General features: G+C 37.7%; 1 protein-coding gene across 2 annotated transcripts in view; it reads right to left on the bottom strand.

Moving 5' to 3' along the window:
• Positions 1–11,759, bottom strand: part of drosha (drosha ribonuclease III) — a 138,173-nt gene extending 126,414 nt beyond the window's left edge. The window contains exons 1-6 of one of the 2 annotated variants that reach the window (XM_081601525.1): positions 11,736–11,759; positions 5,503–6,259; positions 5,265–5,333; positions 4,652–4,922; positions 2,431–2,572; positions 647–807 (exon numbers count right to left, since the gene is read on the bottom strand). In XM_081601525.1, the coding sequence (XP_081457651.1) occupies positions 647–807; positions 2,431–2,572; positions 4,652–4,922; positions 5,265–5,333; positions 5,503–6,257 (1,398 nt within the window). In that variant the 5' untranslated portion in view covers positions 6,258–6,259; positions 11,736–11,759. Of the gene's footprint in view, positions 1–646; positions 808–2,430; positions 2,573–4,651; positions 4,923–5,264; positions 5,334–5,502; positions 6,260–7,220; positions 7,384–11,735 lie in introns of those variants that run through there. The other variant, XM_008396408.3, reaches the window with a different exon arrangement.
• Positions 11,760–21,304: the final 9,545 nt, after the last annotated feature.

Here is a 21,304-nt window from a genome sequence, read left to right as displayed (position 1 = left end):
TCAAGATGGCGTCACAGAAACACGGCGGGAACGGACCGTTAATCTGCTGGGATTTACTCCCACTGGAAGATTACGGTCCGAGGGGAGGAGCGGAAAAGATCCGGAAGGAATCTGGATCTTCACATCTATACATCTACATATTCTAGATGTAGATTTAGAGATTTATAGATCAATGGCAAATATTTCAGAAGCGGTGAAACTTTCAATATGGAGAATTAGTAATAAAAGACAAGTTAAAGAACGAAGGAAGGAAAGGAGAGAGAAAGAAGAAATGGAGAAAGGAAAAAAGGAAGAGAAGGAGGAAAAATGGAAGAAAAAAGAAAGAAAGGAGAATAGAGGAGAAACAAAAAGCAAGGAAAGGGAAAACAAAGGAAGAAAAGAAAAAAGGAAAGGAAAAAGTAAGAGAAAGAAAATAAGGAAAAAATAAAGGCGGAATAATGGAAGTAAGGATGGAAGGAGAAAAAGGAAAAGAAAGAAAGGAATAAAGTAAAAGAAAAAAAGAAGGAAAGAAAGAAAAGAGAAAGAAAAGCAAAACATGTAAGAAGGAAGGAAAGAAATGAAGAAAGGAACTTCCTGTGTTGTTTTTCCACCAGTACCCTCCCCAGCCTCACTGGTCTGAACTGGGAGCCAACTGGTTTCGCCTCACCTGGCCCGGGTCGTTGTACCACAGCTCCTCATGCAGACGGTCCGGATGCGCCTTCTTCCTCTTGATCTCAGCAATGACGTCGAAAACCTCAGAGTCGGAGCTGCTGGAGCAGCTGCTGCCGTCGCCGTCCGACTCGCAGTCCGACTCGCTGCTGCTGTCGTCTGCAGCGAAAAGGCAAAGGTGAAGCTGTGCCGAAAGGTCACTGAAAGGTCACCGACATCAGAGGAGTCACCATGTAAACACTCCTCTGTAAAGGAACCAGAAGGTTTAGTTTCCACTGCGAGGCCGGCCCTCATTTCCATCTGACTCTTCATTAACAGAAAGAAACTGGCATCAAAGTAATTATTATAAAGATGGTTCAAGGAAGGAAGAATTTATGGATTCATGCAAGGTTAAAAGAGGGAAAGAAAGAATAGAGGAAGGAGGGGAGAAAGGAAGAAATGAATAGCAGAAGAATTATGAAATTCAAGAACTAAGGAGCAAAGCAAAGAAGGATGCATGAACTGATAAAGGAAGGGTGGAAGGAAGGAGGAATGGATAAAGATGAGAGAAGGAAAGAAAGAAAGAAAGAAAGAAAGAAAGAAAGAAAGAAAGAAAGAAAGAAAGAAAGAAAGGAAGGAAGGAAGGAAGGAAGGAAGGAAGGAAGGAAGGAAGGAAGGAAGGAAGGAAGGAAGGAAGGAAGGAAGGAAGGAAGGAAGGAAGGAAGGAAGGAAGGAAGGAAGGAAGGAAGGATGATAAAGATGCCAAACTTTAGTTGTGTTTATGCAGGAAATTTGGCAAGATTATGCTTTTTAAGATAAATTTTATATATTTTCTGTAAACTGTACATATTTTTATAAACATTTTCAATGACAGGCATGGAAAATATTTTTAACATAAATAGAAATTTTAATTCATTGTCTTGAAATCACTGCAGAAGATGTAGAAGTAGAAAAATAAAAGTAGAAGCAGCAGCCAAAGAAGTGAGAGAAAAAGTAGAAGCAGCAGCAGAATGCAAAGTAAAAGAAAAATACAAAAAGGGGATGACATTAAATTAGGAGAAGATGTGAAAGTGACAAAAATAGAAGTAGAAAATGACGCAGAAGTCAGAGAAAAAATAGAAAAGTATTAACAGAAGAAGTGGAAGTAACATAAGTAACAGAAGGTGCATCAGTCATGGACACATATATTCATTAATCTGGTCCAACGTCAGGAGTCTCATGTTTTTATGCGAACATCAACCTGCTGAGGGACAAGCAGACAGAAACTAGCCTGGAGCTACAATCTGGCATATTTATGATTAATATGCACTATCAATGTTTTACATGAATAAATCTGAATCAGAATATCCCCACGGTGATTTTTAAATGAGGTGTTTTAGTTTCCAAAAAGATAACAGGAAGTTGGACATTAACTGGCATTTTCATCACTTTTAAAGTTTCACACAACAGCAGTTTTTTATTATTATTATTTTATTTAGCAGAAGCATGTTGAGCTCATGATCTGATGAAGATCATCTATTAAAAAAACCTTTCCTTTAGTTCGCTTTAAGGCTCACTGTTTTCTCCACATACACGTCTAAACCCAGGATTAAATCTTCATACAATCTAAAAGTTACAAATAAACACACCTAATCTGTAATTTTATTGTATTATATTTCAGATTCTTGTGTTTAAAACTGGGATTAAAGCGTCTATTAAAGGCGTCAGATAACTTAAAGTTAGTGATTTAATGTAACTTTCAGCTTTTCATCCATATAAAGTGTATAAAGAAGAAACTGCAGCAGAGCCGGTGAAGCTTCACACCTGGATCCTCGTCCAGTTTGGTTTTAGGCGGCTCCCATTTGGGCCGAGCGCCTTTGGCTCGTTCCTGCCGCTTTACCAGTTCGTCCTCGAAGCGTTCGTAAAGGTCGCGCAGTTTGCTGGTTCCCACGACCGTGGAGTCGCCCTGAAACAGAGAAAGGAAACGGATTTCTGTGTGCCGAGATCACAAGCTTGGAAACATGGAGTGTAAATTCTTGGGGAAAATTTTTTTAAAGCAAATTCACAAATATGCCGGAATACGGCTGAAATGCCGCTCACTAAGGAAGAAGCTGTTAATCTAAAAGAAACATAAAAACACAGGTTACAGTTTGCAAATGTATTTGGGCATAAAGGTTTTTTTCCTGTGGCGTCTGACTGTAAAGATCGTTGTTGGATTTGGAAGGAAAAGGAAAAAGTTTGAAAACATCATCCAACCGACATGCTAACAGTTTCTAACGTCAAAGCAGCGGCTAAAGGGGACTGAAGTGAATTTAATGCGATTTCTGCCTCCAACTCCTGCAGAGAAATTATTATTACACACAAAGAACATTTTAATGCAACTTTCTGTGACATTTACAGGAATGTCAGAGTGTGAAATGACGGGGTTGGCTGTCTGAGTTGCTTAATGTGATCACTTCACTAGATATCAGGTTTCTAGAGGCTGAAAGTCGCTCTGTGGGCCGATCAGATGACAACCATCATCAAGACAAACTGAGTGCTTTAAAATGCGACAAACACTCTCCTGAAATCTCATTTTGAAAACTGTGAAAACTTAATTTTGTCCCGGAACGAGAAGCGCATTAAATTATCGAGCTTTCATTCCCATAAAGCGGCTCCATTTAACCTTCGATCTGAGCGCCAAAGTCAGTCTGCGCCCTCCGTTTGTTCACTCAGTGATAACATCCTCACTGTCCCGGCAGAAGAAGCACAGACAGTCGTGATAAATCAGTTTACTCCGACATTTACAGTCACTGTGGCGTTCCTGGAAGAGCAGCCGGCGTTCCTGCTGCAGCTTTCACAGACTCCTGGAAAAGGTCAGAGCGTTGGAGAAAAACACGGAGCTGGGATCAGGACGCGATCTGAGGCGTCGTCTGATGATCTACAGCAGGGCGGCAAAATCACTTTCAAGACCGAGAACGCTCCAGAATGTATTAACAGAATCCATTAAAAAACAGCTAAAATATTAATAAATAGCTGTACATGTAATCAATAAGTTCTTAAAATTAAGTAATATCAAACATCTTTTCACACTGATTGTTTTTGTGATTTTTTTTCAAAATTACAAATTTAGAAATATTTGCAAGACATTTTTGTAATATTTTTGCTTATACATGGCAAAAACATATGACTTTTTGTCACTCAATGACAATAACCTGACTACCCAAAGTTTTTGACCATTTTTGCACAAAATTTGCAATAAACTCAAAATTATGCTTCCACGTTTTTCCACAATGATGCATAATTCTGACTTTGTTACACATTTTTATAAAAATGGTGAAGATTTTTGGGTTTAAATGATGCCAACTACCACCTGTAGGTGGCAGTGTTTCTTACTTCTACTTAGCTTCTGCTTCAGCTTTACTTGATGTCAAGTTATTGTCCTTTATTGATGTGGAGAATAACAGAAAGTCTCATTTGACATCATTTAAGTGCAAATATTCCAAAATGTCTTGTAAATATTTCTAAAAGTGTGATTTTAATTGCAAAAAAGATTTTTTTAAAAATCAAAAACAATCATGAGATCCTAGAGGAATTAATCAGGGTAACAAAGTTCTGGATTCCCTGGCAGATTATCTCACTTATAAAAAGAGAAACATGTTTTATTGTTGAGAAATAATCTGCCAGCAGAACAAGTATTTTTAAAATCAATATTAAGGACTTATTTACATAAAACAAGCTCATATATCTTCCTGAAAAGTTACTTGTAAGTTAGTTTTGTCTTATTTCAAGTGTAATAAGATGTTTGAATCAGAAACTAGACAAATAAATTATGTTTTTGCAGTGTGGAAATTTAAATTTATCGTTCGATTGATTCAGTGCAAACTCTGAAAAAAGAAACTGGAGGGACTGATGTAGTTTGGCAGAGAACAGATGAAAATCACTTTGATTTGATTGATAAAATAACATTTAAGCACACAACTGTTCTGGGTTCACCTGGAAGGCCACATAAAGAGCTACAGCGGGCCGGGTTAGGCCCGCGAACCAGTGTGCTGGTTGAACGTACCACTTGGTCCATGGGATCATTGGAGTAGTAGCTCTCGGCGTGAGTGCAGCGGATCCAGGCGGGTTTCAGCAGCTCTTCCTCCTCCTTCTCCTCGTCGTTCTTCTCCTTCTCTCTGTCCCGCTGTCGCTCGCGCTCGTCGAACGCCTCATCGGCGTCCCGGCTGCGGAGCGACGAGTAGCTGCGCTCCCGGCTCGGCCCCGAGGAGCTGTCCGACCTCCGCTCCTTCTCCTCCTCCCAGCGCCCTCGCTTCCTGTCTCGGCTCGTTGAGCGACTACACAAAACAAAAATAAAAACACACTTTCAGGTTTTCTAAAAGTGGCTCACATATTTTCTAACTCTGGTTGCTCATTTCAGGTTTGGTCTTTTGACCTAAATATAAGAAACACTGAAAACGATAATTTTACTGGTAAGAATTTGTCATGAAAAATATACTTTCATGATCAAATTTAGATTTTTCCCTTTAAATTAAAGTTTGAACTTTCAGAGGCTGTACTTTTATCATAGCCTTATCATTTTATTAGTTGAACATTGTCTCAAAATGACATTATCATAATTTATCATCAGCTCTAAAATGACATTCTGCTGCCTCCCTGTGTGAACCTGACAGTCGTACCTCCGAGGTCTCTTCCTGTACCGATCGGGTGACTGGGATCGGCGAACATCTCGGTGGCGGTACCGCTCCCTGAGATGAAGCAGACAGGAGTGAGATCCTTATTACTGAATAGTTTTTATTGATTAATAAATATTAGTTTTTTGTTGTTTTTTTTTACAGAATTTGAGCCAGATAGAGTGCCACATAAAAAGTAGAGGTGTGCCAGTTTTGGCCCCCTGGCCATCAGTTTGACCCCTACCTGCTCCTCTCCCGGCTCCGGTGTCGTGGCGGACTCCTCCCTCTGTCGTAGTCAGCTTTGTAGCGCCCCCCCTCCGCCCTCCCACGCCGGTCCGGACTCCTCCCGCGCTCCTTCCTCTCTCCGCTGAACTCCATTTTGTGCCGCTCGCCGTAGCCGTAGCTCTTCTGCCTGTGGTCGTCATGGCGATACCCTCTTTCCGGCGACCTCCGGCTGTCGGCAGACTTCTCGTATGGGTACGGCCCCCCATGTCGCACGCCATGGTCCGGCTGGAAGGGGCCGGCAGTCTGGGTATAGCCGGGGTTGAAGGGCGGAGGAGGGAAAGGAGGGTAGTTCATGTGGTACGGGGGGTGGTAGCTCATGGGCGGAGGCATGGCTGGGTGAGGCAGTGGGGGCGGAGGCATCATATAGGGGGGGTAGGAGGTCTGAGCAGACACCTGGGAGCCGGAAGACGGACCCCCTGCTGAGCTGGGCAAAGGGGGAGGTGGGAAATTAGGAGGAGGTTTGGGGAAAGGCGGGCGCAGCGGGCACTGACTCAGAGCGCCGGGGTTCTGCTGCGACGGAGCTGGGGGAGGGTACTGCATGAAGTCAGGGTGGGGGGGCATGTAGCCGGCGCTGCCATGGTAACCCGAACCCGGCGGAGTCTGTGGGTCGTAATGGTACGGCGGAGCAGGAGGCTGTGCAGCAGGAGGGTTCAGGTAGTTCTGGCCGGGGGCCATCTGTCCCCTCGGACCCCCACGGTCCGACTGGAAGGACATGACTGGGGACAAAAACAAAATGTTTTTATCTGCAGCTTTAGTCACTTATTACTGTATTTACAAATCTACATCTATTATATTAATAATCGATTAATCAGATAAAGAAATTTACACATTCTACAGATTTTTCAATGCAAAACGAAAAATTTTAATGTCTTTGCTTAAATAAGAAAATTTATATTTTCTTGCCTAAAGTGCATTAACATGGCCTTCCTTTTTGTGAAGTTGAACTGTCACTTAAAAAGTTTTGGCTAAAGCGTAAATGTGTTTTTATCTTAAATTCAAAATGTATATATATTATATGCACTTTTGGCTTAGCAAGTTGCCTTTTTTATGTCTTATACTCTAGTTAATGATTAATCAATTATTTTAATAGAAAACATAGAGACTTTTTTAATATAACATGTGGTTACACCAGTAGCCTTAACTGGAAGGGGGATTTACTCCCATTTCTGCTCAGGGACTTAATAAATCTTGGACCGGCCCTGCTCTCTGTCCAGTTTTAGACCAATATGGAAATATTCTCCAGAAAAACATAGTTTATTTTATTTATTCTTCTACACAGCTGGTTTAAAACAGACATTTGTTGATATTGCAATTTAGGTAGGCTGATTTTTATCCATTTGTGTGAATTAAATGATATTTTAAATATTTTCACTCAAACTGAGACCAGAATTAACCTGGACAAGAATTAAAACAATAGTTAAAAACACATAATAGTCAATTTAACTGTAGGATGAATTAAAGTATTTCATACAATGTTTAAATCTGACCAGTAAGAGAAAACAGTCGACGTTTGCTTAAAAATTTCAAAGAAAGGCCACATACTGTATGTAAATAACAAACATGTAGTAAATTACGGAGTTTTATCGGCAAAATTAGCGCTAAAAGCAGTAGCTAAGGTAAACTCGTGTTAGCCAGGTAGCTAGCACGTAATTTCAGGACAAACACCTTAGAAATTACCTGAAACAGACGGAATTGGTGTCGCTTCGAGCGTTTACGATTACAACGACGTCAACTGCATTAAAAAAGTGAATTAAACATTTGCTGTAACAACGAGAAGATGCGATGTCCGCTGGATAACGGGTAGAAAACAGCGAGTCCGTGTTTCTACTCGGAATCTACAACGCTGGAACACCAACGACCAATCAAATTCAACGACGCGAACGATGACGAATCAGAAGTTCGTCGCCGATGTATGACAAGGTGCACGTCGCTCTGAGACGTCAATAACTCCGCCATATTGGAAGGGGAAAACGTCCTGTTAGGACAGCCTGAAATGGGGCCGATCTTGTGTGAAATTCTGTTCTGTTTTATTTCTTTCATCGTGGAAAACAAATCCTGTATATTTGTTAACATTTGCTCTCTTTTTATTTGCCAACGTTAGAGAGCAGATTGGAACTATACATTTCAGCTGTCCGAAATAATCTGATTCCCACTTGAAATATTTGGCAAATAAAGAGCAAATGTTTCCAAATTTACAGTATTTTTTGTCCATAAAAATCAGTTTGTCAGAATGAAGCTAATTTAATCCGATTGTATTATACAAAACTAAATTAAGTTAAACGTATGAATTAAAATTACAGACTAAATTTGTGTGTTTTATTTTGGTGAATGTAAACCTATGGTTTCAACCACATAATGGCAGCAAATCTGTTTTTTGTTTAAATGTTGTAATCTATACAGCATATAACCTGATACTTTTTAACATATTTCATTTATACATGCTTGCACTTCTACCATTAATACTCTAGAGGGCAGCAGAGGATTGCATTTCTATTTCTCTTCTTTCTTTTTCCCCCCTTTATAAAGTTGAACCTGTCTTGGGTAACATTACTATGGAAACCCTGTTTTCTGACCAAAAGGGACATCAGTGACGAGCAAGAATACAAACTAACACAAAATATTCTGCCTTACGGCTAAACTTCAGAGTTCATGCAGCAACTTGGGAACAGGTTCACCCTTGTCAGTGTAATCTCTATTATCTTGCACTTTAGCTCCAAACTAATCTCATCTCGTCTCTTGAGGTGTTTGTATGCAGAGTCTCGTTGTCCAGCTCCAGTTTTTTTATGTGAAGTTATCCAGAACCTGTGATTGGTGGATGAGTCTAAAAGGTTAAGGAGTCAGAGCCCACACAGTTTGCTGGGGGGAAGCATTCTTCCCAAATTACTAATCGTCCATCAAAGGGAATTGAAATGCAAAAACATTTTGTGATAGGCTGAGAGTTAGTTTCAGTATGAGGAAGCTCAAACATTGGAGAACTCTGCCCACGTGTTGCTTCTTCTCTTTCCAAACACAAACTTCAGGAATAAATTAAACTTTTCAAGCTGAAAACAGACGTTGTCAACAGTATTGGATGAATAATTTCTTTTTAAAAAAATTCTCACCAAGTAGTTTTCTGGCATTTAGCAAACAGAAATAATTTTGGTAATTCTAACTAAACTAAAACAAAAAAAGTTTGATTTTATTCAACTTCAGACTGAGAAAAAAATCAGTTTCTTTTCATTCAGTGTGTGTAAACAGCTGTTTAAGTCAAGTTAACTGACTTTCTATTTCTACCAACATCTTTAATTTTGAAGAAAGGTTCTGAATTGTGCAGCACATGCCTCGCCTCCTTTCCCCCTTTAGATGAACTGCTGGAGGATTTCAATCACAAACTCCGAGGAAGAAAATTGTCCTTCAACAAATTTTTCATAAACCTTTACTTTTTTTTATATCCTTAAATATTCAGGAGGGCTTTACTGTGCTGTGTGCTTATTCATATCATTCACAGCCTCAACATTCAGAAAAAGTGTATCACATTTAAATAAGAACTGTATGAATAGTTTAGAAAGTAGTTGAAATAATTATGTAAAGTATTTTGCAGTAATATGTTCCCATGAAGCCTTTGTTCGTTGTCCCCCTGCAGCGCCGCGCCTCAGGCCGTTTCCATTCCCATGTGGACCTGTCAGGTATTCATGTTCCACTAAAATGTTTATGCATAAATGCAAAAATCACATATTTAAATCTATGCTGTGAAAAAGATCCACGGATTTGGACCAGATGTGTTAGTTTTCCTGCGACAGGCAGCAGGATCCCATTACAATTCACTTCCAGTCACTTCAAACAGCATCAATATTCTGAGCTTCTGCTGTTTTTGTCCTTCCAGCCTCAGAAAACGAAGGTGGTTTTCTGTCCGACACGCTGCCTCATGTTTTTATAAACACTCCATTTAAACCCTATCATGAGATGTGATGCCTGACAAAGTGTCTGTCAAAGCTCGATCTTAACGATCTATTTATGACGGAGTATTACGATAAATCAGAGAATTCAGAGAAATCACGTATGACAGAATAGTCGTATGAGAATCAAGTCACAATAATATGAGAATAAAGTGATAATATTACAAATTTATTCTCAAAATATCAGTGATATTGTTCGAGAAATATTATTGGATTATTTACAATAATGAAGTGATAATATTACGATTTCATTGTTGCAATATTATAACTATGTGCTCGTATTATTTCAACTTTATTCTTGTAATTTTGTGACTTTATTCTCTGAATTTCTGCTTTATTTTTATATTATTTTATCTTTATTATCAGAATATTATGACTAAAGTTTTTCATGACTTTGTTCTTGTATTATTTAGACTTTGTTCTCAGAATACAAATTTATTATCATATTAATTTCATAACATTATGACTTTATTCTTTGAATTGTATGATTTTATTCTTTTATTATTACAACTTTATTCTCATAATATTGTGGAGTTATTATGGTAATATTATAACTATTTTCATATTATTACAACTGTTATTTTAATATTATGACTATTTTGTGACATTATGACTTTATTCTTTGAATTTTTAATTATTCTTGTATTATTACAACCTTATTTTTATGCAACTCTATTCTAATAATATGACTTCATTAAGACTTAATTCTCTTATTTTGAGGTTATTCTCATAAGAGTTTTATTATCGTAATATTATGACTTTATTCTTGTAATTTTATTCTTTATTTTTATATTTTCTTAGTATTTCCTTTATAAAACATCAAAACAGGACAGGAGCTCGTTATACTGACTCAGCTTCCTTCATAATTCAGCTCTGAGAAGAATCTTCCTGATGCTAGGAGACAAAAACTCGTTCAAGCCTTTTGACAAAGTTCTGGTTCTGTGCTACAGAACTCATGAAAGCCAGATCTGAGCTCCCTGCATCTCTTTGTAATGTGCCGAAGCCTTCAGGGCAACAAAAGGAGGAAAGAAATGTGTGAGGTGTGAAAGAGACGGAGGAATGTGTGGGAACGCAGCGGACAGGCTGGACCCAAACACGCAGTGATGCATGGAGGACTGCAGCTCTGCCAAGCTGCTGTTTGGGTAGATAAACAAACCGGGAGCACCAGCTACACTTTTCTTTTTAAGCATCAGGACTGCTTTGAATTATGATGAAAAAAATTTAACATCTCCACAATGTATCACATCTTCTTTTCAGAACCTTAAATGAACAGAACCAGCATTCAGTGTGAGGAACCAACTTACCTTTTCTGATTTTAAAAAGATGCTTCAGTTACTCAGTGATAAGAAATGTTAAAGCAGATTTATTATACTAAATTCAACATTTTTTATGTTTTTGTTCTTCCATTTGAGTGTTTTCTGCTTTTAAAACCAGTCCAGCACTTTAAAAAAAAACAAACTCCCAGCTGTTTTTTGGAAATAACTTCATGTTTTTTGGTGTCTGGAAAATGATCCGTTTCACAAAACCTCTCTGTTGTCAAGTCAATTTCTAAAGGCATTGCACCATTACCTAGCAACGCAAGCAGAGTTCCAGATGTTACCTAGCAACCCATGCAGAGTCCCAACACATTTGGTCAGCTGGTTTTACCTCTCTATCTGCTGTACAATGGCTGCTGGAAATTCAAGTGTTTAGTTGTTGACTTACTGTCCAGAAACCACTTGCTGTATTCTTGTTGGTTACGCAGGAGGATCCACTCCAGCTTTTCAAACATGTATGCTTGTATAATTGTGCATCTGTTTGCAGCCATTTTCGCATGGAACTTTAAACATTGAGTTAGAAGCAGCTAATTTGGTTTTACAGTGACAGAGGCCATAAAACAACTAATTCTGACTAACGCCTCATTATTACAATGTGCCAAAACATGTTTTGTTTAGACCATAGACTTTTTCTCACCTGTTCAAGGAAGCACGATAGGTTACCTTTAAACACGTTGCCAACTTACCATCCAGAAACCACTTACTGCATTCTTTTTGGTTGTGCAGGAGGCTCCACTTTTGCTTTTCAAAGATGTATAATTGTGCACCAGAAAATGAAATGAAGAATGAAATAAAATGTATGGATGTTGTTATATAATTCAGAAACATGAAATGTCACAACTCATGAATGCACATTAAGGATGTGCTGTAATTGTTAATATGTTGGGAAAATGTTTTAGTGCAGAAAGCAAGAAAAAAAAAAACATCTTTAATGGACTTACGTTTCCTCCAGAGCTGCTTTTCTGCATGAATGAGCTCCTTCTGACGCCCACTGTACATACATGGAGACACATAATTACCCCAAGTGACACAAAGAGCAGAAAACACATTTTCCACTTGAGACAGAAGATGGTGCGTTGCGTCGAGGTGCAGAGAAGAGAAAATAAATTTCAGTGGAAAAACAACGGTCAGCGAGTGTATTCTGATGTTCCCAGCCTAAGTGCCGAGGCGCTCGTTGCTGCTGTGATTATGAGTAATTCCTCAAAACGTTCAGGCAGATGAGGAAGCTGCACATGGATGTGGACAGGTGGTGTTCATGTAAGACTTCAGGTTCTGTGAATTGAGTCTAAATCAGAAAATGTGCAAAATTCAGCTACATGTTGGAGACTTTAAAGAGAAGAAAGTTTATTTAAATACATTTTAAGTTGACCAATGTGAGATAAAAAGCATTAAACAGAGGTATAGAGTAAAAGAAATTAAAATTTGTTTCAAAGAATAAATCACTTCCTGTGGGGGCGCTGCAACAAAAACCGCTGGAGGAAATGACATGAAAACCTCTGAAGAAGACGACGAGCACATTTTCCTTCTTCCTGAAATGTCAACAAAAATGGAGTAGCGTCAGTTTTTAGCCGTTTCTCTTTTGTCTAGAAAAAAACGAGTCATTTCTCCTGCTAGCACTAGGCCAGTGGTTCTTAACCTGGGTTCGATCGAACCCCTGGGGTTCGGTGAGTCGGTCTCAGGGGTTCGGCGGAGCCTCTGCCGCGGAGGTAAAGACACACTTGTGTAAAGTCAGAGCTGTGGAGGAGCCCTGATTGAAGGAGTTCCACTCAGCATGGATTTGAGTTTGTGTCTTTCAGCAAAACTCACCGTTTTTACCAAATTCTATAGTCTAAATCTGCTCCTTAGTCGCATCTTTTCGGGGTTGCTACTGCCTCTAGTGGCGTGGGGGTGGTAACACAGCTAATATAATTACATTACTAAATCAGAATACCGCAAAGTATTTTGTGTGTCGGCAGGGGGATAAATAAGAAGGGTTCGGTGAATGCGCATATGAAACTGGGGGGTTCGGTACCTCAAAAAAGGTAAAGAACCACTGCACTAGGCTAACATGTTTGCTTTGGTTGTATTTACCCAGAATGCCCTGCGCTGTAGTCCACTTCCTGTTTTTGGAGCGGCGTCTGGTCTGCTTGGCGTTCATATTTGGACTCCAACTGCATTCATGGCTCCTATGTGTTTCCTGACTGGTTGCTGCGCTTCAAGGATTTTCTCCTAGCCTCTTTAGCTTCGCTTAAACAGCAGAAGGTTAAAATATTCTCAATAAAATATCTATAAAATCCCATTGGTTTAATTAAAAGAATGGCTTAAATTTGTCAAAACACACCACTTTTTAAAACTAAGTAGATTTTTCCCCAGTGTTTTTGTTAGAGCAAGTGTAAATGCAGATTAGCAGGTGGAATTCAAGCTTATTTACACGTGCATGTTTTGAGCAGCCATTTAGGTTCAAATAAACTTAATCTGACTTGGTAATTAGCATCTGCTTTTTTAACAAGAATTCAGTTATCAGGCATCAGACTCACCTGATTAATTATTTTATAAATGCACTAAAAAACATGATCATTCTAATTGTCAGATTTCCTCCAGGAGGATTTTAAATGATTTTGTTCACACAGACTGAGCTGGAAGTTGGAACTGCAGCGGTTAATGTGTGAATCTGTGAGAGGAAAGGAAATGCTCCTTTTGTTTCCTCCTGTAATTAAAGAGCCACTGCGGATATAAATGTGAAGGTTTGGCAGCAAAATCCAGAGTGAAACGTTTTAGAAAAGCCATGTTGGTGTCTTTTGCAGGTTGAAACCTTCATGCAGATGCAACACAAAGTCAGCAGTGAAAGTGGCTTATTTACAAAGTGAAAAGGTAACTTCTGGGGGAAGTAAGGATTTAAGGTCTTGAAGTGTAGAGATGTGAATGTTTCGTGATTCGATTCCAAATTTTAGGGTCATGATTCAATTCTGAAACAATTTTTAATTCAAGAACTAATTTTTCTATTCAAATGGTTTTGAAATTCTAGTTTAAAATTTGAGAAGAAGAAAAGAAAGTAGAATCAGTTTAGATGTAAACAAAAATAGGTTTGTGATTATCATTCTGTAAATGGCTCTTAAAACTATCAAAAGTATAGTTTTACAAAAATTTTAGTCTAACATAATGAATCGACCTTTGAAAATAAAACAGACTTTACAGTTGTGGCGCATTTAACTTTATAATTTGCTGTTTTGACTGAAGTGCATTTATATTAAATCTTGATGGCGTATTGTGGCTGTTGTAGAAAGGAAAAGAAAGAGTCCATTTCTGCTGAAACATGGAAATTAATTTAAAGTAATTGAAATTTTTAGACTTTTGAAATTCTCAACATTTCAGATTTTTTTCCAGCAAAGTGTAAATTTCCCAAATTTCCTCGTTTTTTCTAGACGTTTTCTGGCCTCTGCTTACAAATTGCTGTTTCTATTTTATGCAATGAAGAAAGTTACTTTTTGATCAGATGCTCACATAACAGCTAAACTAAATTACTCCCTTTATTAGAAAAACTGAGAGCCTCTGTAGTGAACTGAAACAAAACAGCAATGAAAGCATTAGTCATTCATGATGAATACAACAAAAAGAACTAAAAGAGAAACAAAAAGAAAATGAATGAAATCCTCCTGTTCATTTACAGAGACATTTGTAATTAATAATATTCCTAAACGCCTGAAGGCCAAACTCATCCAGAGCTCAGCTTCATTTTTAAATAAGAGACAATATGACAGAGTTAAACTATTTAACATTTTAGTGCATAATTCAGTAAAAAGTGGAGCGAAAGCCTTCAAGAGTTTGTCCTCTAATTCCAAACATAAACAAAAATCTGTAGTTATGTAACTGTTTATAAAAGTACCTTACCATCTATTTCATGGCTCTTTAAACTCTATAGCTTTCAGTTTCCTCCTTTAATTGTTTTCAGAAAGAAAATTTAATCGGTTCTTCTCAGTGCACAAAGCAATTTCTATTAGTCACTGAATATCCTGTTATTTTCTGACAAAATGCTTTTCAAACAGCCCGAATAAAAGATAATTAAAAAAATAAGAATCATGTGAAAACAGAAGATCATTTAGAGCAAATAAAAATCTAAAAGGCTTCAAATTCAATGTCATTAAAACAAAAAACATTTTGGCTGTGAATGGAAAGTGTTGACAAAGGGAAACGTTTCTACTAGTTTAAAACACAAACAGAGATAATTACGTAATAATTAATATTTATCTTAAACCACAACTGAAAAGCATGTTCTATGAAATGATTATGCATCCATTTTCTTGCACCCTTTTTCCCTCAGTGGTATTGCTGGTGCCCATCTCCAGCCAACGTTTCGGGCGAGAGGTGGGGTCACCCTGGACAGGTCGCCAGTCTGTCGCAGGGCAACACAGAGACACACAACCATGCACACACACACTCACATCTAGGGGCAATTTAGAGAGGCCAATTAACCTGACAGTCATGTTTTTGGACTGTGGGAGGAACCCGGAGAAAACCCACACATGCACAGGGAGAACATGCAAACTCCATGCAGAAAGACCGGGGCCGGGAATCGAACCCAGAACCTTCTTGCTGCAAGGCAACAGCTCTACCAACTGCGCCACTGTGCAGCCCACAGTGCTGCCACAGTGTGCTGCACTGTGGCAGCACACTGTGATTATGCATGACATTTAATTATTATTTCACTTTTTTAAATTAAAAATAGACTCCCAAGTAAAATCAGTTTTTAAACGGATGAACTTTTGCTAAGTTTTATCTGATCTGCCGCTCAGAAAATACAGGAAGTTTTAATGAAAACGACGAATTTGAGCGTCTTTGATAAAATGTTATTTAAATGCAAGAATGTGTTTCAATCAGCACTGAAATCAGTGCAGCATCCAAACATTGTTGAAATATTTCTGTTAATTTCTGACCCTGACATTAAAAACTATTTTCACCTCAGACTTTACATTTTCTTGAATTTTTCCTCCCTCAGATCTTTTATACATCAAATGTGAAGGTCAGAAAAGGTCAGTGCAGCTGAATTTGCGTGTCTGTGAGTGTTTGTTAACATGTTGCACACGGCCGTGTGAGAAATCTCTAATGAATTTAAAATGTTCATCTGTTAAAAACAATCAGATCTGATTGAGGGTTTAAAATCTTGTGCATCTTCTGAAGTTCATCTTTTGAAATTTCATGAAAGCTGAAGAGAATAAAAAGCAGAATATTTTAAACTCTGATGATCCTCCAGAGGCGCCTAAGCTTCATTATTCTGCTGATGTTTAAACTATAAAGAGATAAAAACTGCCAGAGCGCTTCTGAATGGAGGAAATAATTAGGAAACGAGGTGATATTTCATATCTATACATGATCAGGGGAGGAAACTTTGGCCTGTTGTGTTGAAGAAACAACTAAAAAATAAAAATCAGAACTTGCAGGATGGATTCAGTGAGAAAGTATTTCAGATTGTGCTTTTCTTTGCTACAATTAAATGTTTTTGGTCATTAAATTAGTTTTAATATTAACAAAAACAACCAGAGAAAACATAAAATCAATTTTCTTTAAAGGGATGAATCATGTAAAATTCACATTTACATGTTTTTTGTTCCATTTGAGGGATTGGCATAAGATTTATGAGTGGCTGTAACGATATAAATCATGAAATGCTATTGGTTTTAAAAATGCTAATTGTGTGGATAACCTGGGCATCAGAGTAAAAATGCTGGTCAGAAGTGGAGAAAAAATAAAACAGCATTTAAAAAACAATTCCTGTCAGAAATACAGCATTTTGAATTTGAATATTTTTAAATACATTATAGGGTAAAAATGATGTTACGCGTTAATGATAAGTTCAGAACATCAAATGTAATTTTTCCAGAGCAAACACTGCAAAACCCACAAAATCCTACCAAGTATTTTTGTTGAGTTTTTTGTTTTCGCACATGTGAAATAAGTCAAAGCTACTTAAAAGTAGCTTTTCAGCAGGAATATGAGATTTTTTAAAGTAAATAATTCCTTAACATTGATGAAAAAGTGAAAAAGTACTATTAATATTTCAAACAATGTGAAATTTTTCCCACATAAATGAAATTATCTGCCAGTGAAACTAAATTCTCATCAATATTAAGGAATTATTGACGTAAAAAAACTGCTGCAAATGGTAAAAAGTTACTTGTAAGTCAGTTTTGTTTTATTCCAAGTGTTTGCACTAGATGTACCATCAAGTAAACGTCTAACTCCAAAACACTTGAGACAATTTAAGCAAAACTTTTTAGCCAAATGTGGCTAAAAATAACTCAGCATTTCATGGTTACTGTGGCCCTGGAAGCCAAAGAGCCTCTGTCCTCACTCACAACAAGCACACTTGATTTGTTTTAATTTCCCCTTCTGGATATTTGTCTATATCACATTAAATCAGACACAGAGACAGTCACACTTATTAAACTGCTTCTCCTGATAATGGACGAGAAGAGGGGCAGCAAAAAGACCAGAATGACTAAATTAAACTCTTGACGCTTTATACTGTTAAAGGCACTTTGTTGTTAAAAAGGGGGAAATTTACAACCAGGGGAAAAATGTTAATGGCTAATTAGAGCTTTGACCATGAAACAGTTCTTCAGTTTTGAAGAGCTTTCTGTCGTCTACTTTACCTTCATTTGGAAATAACAGGAACAAAGATCAGAATGAGAGCAAATGGACATTTTATTGAATGTAACCTTCACTTTTATGCGTCCCAAAGTTTTGCTAACAATGCAGCAGCTTTTGTTAGACGGAGCTCCATTGTGTTGATCACTGCGTCTGACTGAAAAAGAAACACTCACAGGATTTGCAGGCAACAGATTTCTGCTTTGGGAACAAAATGTTTTGCTGTTCTGTTGAGTCGACCTCCTGCAGAACTTTCTTATTGAAAATCATGTTGAGATTTTTTTTTTAAAAGCAGTGATGGAATAACAACAGGATGTTCTCAACCAGCATGGTTTCCCCCGGGACGCTGCTGTTCCTCCTGAACCATTGTTATTGTTTTCCTTTTTTATAGAAGACTATTGTCTGTATGCTCACCAGAAAATATGAAGTCAGACTCACTCCAAACTGACCATATGTTGGTTTTGCAATACAAGCTGATAAACAAACACACTTCATTAAAAATTAAGTTTAACTCCTGATGCTCCTAATACTCTCTTCAATTTGTGGCAAAAATTGAAACATTTGTTAAATTTTCAGCAGAGCTGTAGTGATACAATAATCTCACTATATGATACGATACACGATATTCTGCTCACGATACGATATATATTGCGATATTCAATGACGATACAATTCGATACACTTTTGCGATTTTCTGAAAGATTTTAGAGGGACAGAGTGATTTTGGTGACATTTTGTGACTGTTATAGAGTTGGATTGAATTAATTTAACTGAAAACTGATTAAAAGCACCAACTACACAATACCTGGCTCTGATTGGACACAGACTTAAAATCGACAGCTGGACAAAATGAATCAGAGAAGTGGTGAGAAAACATGTTTCTTTTAATTGAAACAGTACAAACTGTAGCTTACATGTACTTGTAAAGTAAATAAAGTGCACCAAGTACCTGCTCTGAACAGTTTGATACCTTTTTAACCTTGACACTTAACATCTGAAGGAATCACTATAAGCCTGATGAACTAATCACTCTCCCGGCGAAGCAAGCAGTGAGTGAACAAGGTGACAGTTGGATGTTACAATACTTGCGGATGAATATTGATTTTTTTCTAGGAAAGAAAATATTGATATATATATCGCAAAATCGATATTATTACACAGCCCTAATTTTCAGCTGGTGCGGTTTGTTTTCACGCTGCACTGAGTCAAACAAATCAAACACATTGAAGAACCTGTTCCTCTCCCCACCTGTGGGGGCGCTGTACCAAAAACCACTGACGAAAACAACACGAAAACCTCTGAAGAAGACAATGAGCGCAACTTCCCGTTTCACGAAAGCAAAAATCGAGTGACAGGAAGCTTCGTTGTACCACTTCCTGTTGTCTTTTTTTGTTGTTTTTGCCAGTAGTAACATCTAACTGTCAAGCAAAAAAAAATAAATTGCAATTCTGAGGAATATATCTACTTCAACACAGCTGACAATTTTTTTTTTTTAAATTGGTATGTTTCCATTAAGCAAATTCATTTTCATAATTTCAATTACTAAATGAAACATATGTACTATTGGTACATTTAAGGTTTAGTTTACTTACTTTCATTGGAAGTAACGTTGATTTTGTGGCTGGTAATTATGACACATTACCGGAGCTTTGGACAAAAAAAACATATCTGTAATATATTTTCAGATTTGGCCACTTCCACTCTTGGGAGTTTGTACAGTTCAGCTGGTTTGTTGACTGAAGTGCAAAAGATTAACACAAAGATGATCCAATCCATATCAAATTATATTAATGATTCATCAGAGATATTATTGTTTCCTTTTGGTCTTTGCCAAACTTTCCCAAGACAACAGGAAAGAAAAGAAACTTCGATTTCTTGGTTACCATGAGTCACAGTCTGTAAATAAAACAAAGCGTTGAGCCGACACGGAGGAAACTTCCAACACAGGAGCAAACGAGCTGGGAATAATAGGCAGTCTGAGTCCGTCCACACGGATGCTCCGCTTTGATTTTGTGACCTTATAATTTATCATGAGGTCAGACTGAAGATCAAGAAGCAACAGAGAAAAAAACTGCTGTCTGAACTCACACTGGACATTTAACTTTAATTCAGGGCTAAGGTTTAATGAACAAGCTAGCTCTTTTAATAGAGAAGTTTTACCAATAAATGTTTGAAAGCAAAGATTATTTCCTGCATGGAAAAAGAGAGAAGAGGTTCAACATCTCTGCATTCATTAAATAACTCTGAGCTCAGGACTGTTAGATTCTCTGAAGCCTCAAACAGAGGCTTTCCCTTTGGTCTGCATCGCAAACTTCCAAGTTTATTTTCCACTGACATCAATAACTTCATCAGTAATAGTAGTTTATGTTTCAAATAAGACATTTGTAATGTTTTGCCACTTATGGAATATAACTGGTGTAGTTAAGCAGTATGTTTTATAAAGGGCAGGTTTTATTTTGAGTGAGATTCTCTGACTGGATGCATTGTCATCATATTTCGATCCAAAATGTCAAAGTTTTAACTTTAAGCGACTTTGTTTTCATTTTGGTTTTGTGATATTGTGCTTCACTCTCACATCATCACCAGTTCCTCTTGGATTGTAGGAACATGCTGGAGGACATTTTGAATGAAATGGAACGACGGTCACTGAGAAGAAACCCAACATGTGAAATTGGACTCAATTTTTAAAGTTGATTCTTAAATACTACCCATTATGGTTCCTAGAACAGGTTATGATATGTCTATGGTCTATACAAAACATGTTTGTTTCATTTTTTACTAAATTTTGAGATTTCTTTAGTCAGAATGAGCCGTTTTAGGGCGTCGTGTCACTTTAAACCCAGGTAAGCTGCTGCTGGCCACGCCCCTCAACTCAACGTTTATACTTATATACGAAAACAGATGTGCAATTATACAACTGTACATCTTTGAAAAGCAGAAGTGGAGCCTCCTGCACAGCTAGCAAGAATGAAGCAAGTGGTTTCTGGACGGTAACCCAACAACTAAACTTTTGTCTTTTCCAGCAGCCATTTTTCCTAATGTACTGCAGCTCAGCTTGGGTTGCTAGGTTTCTTAACCCTTTTGCCACTTTCTCCAGCAATCCTCATGTAGGTGCTAAATAACACTGTTGTGTTGCATTTAATTTTCAGCTGCCACTTTTTCATCTTTGTTTCTAACAGCTCCAAGCAGATATAAGTGTTGGGTTAGTTTAACTTTCCCCTGAAAATCCTCACAATTCAAACTGAAACCACTCAGAAAGCTTTCTTCTCCATGCTGTTAATAAACACTCCACTCAAACCGATCCTTAAAGCAAACGCAGCAAAACCAGTACTTTGTGTGGAGAAGTGTGGAATGGAGACTAAGATTTTAACTGAGCCAAGAAAATTACAACCTTTTAGGTTCTTTTGGTAAAATTCCCTACAAGTAACACTTAATAAATTCTAACTACGGTACTTTAAAAATGGTGTTTATTTATCACCTTTTTTGACCTGCAGTGCATTCTGGGATAATAATGTGAAGTTGTTTCCTTAAGCTTCAGTAGTAGATTTATCAGCACTGCATTTTGCTGCTTTTGTTTCTCGTTTCCAAACCAAAGGCGGTTTTCCAGAGACTGAATGGATGCATGTTCGTTACGCTTCTCTCCTGACACCTCTGAATCATTTTCCTTTATCACTGCTAGTATAACAGCTGTCAGAGGCTTGTGGCTATAAAAGTGGGCTTAAACTAAATGCTGTGACGACTGTTTTCTGTCTGAACTGCAGGATAGCAAATGAAAAACAGGCGACTCTTGCTTCTCTCCTGCAGGACCGTACATCAGGAAGGAGAAACTCCTTAACATTTACATTCAGTGCAGAAGATATGTGATGGATCTTTGATTTACAAAAAATAT

Source organism: Poecilia reticulata, chromosome 20 (assembly GCF_904066995.2).
Source record: "Poecilia reticulata chromosome 20, P_reticulata-male-v2, whole genome shotgun sequence".
NCBI lineage: Eukaryota > Metazoa > Chordata > Actinopteri > Cyprinodontiformes > Poeciliidae > Poecilia > Poecilia reticulata.
This window is presented reverse-complemented; position numbering and strand designations above follow the sequence as displayed.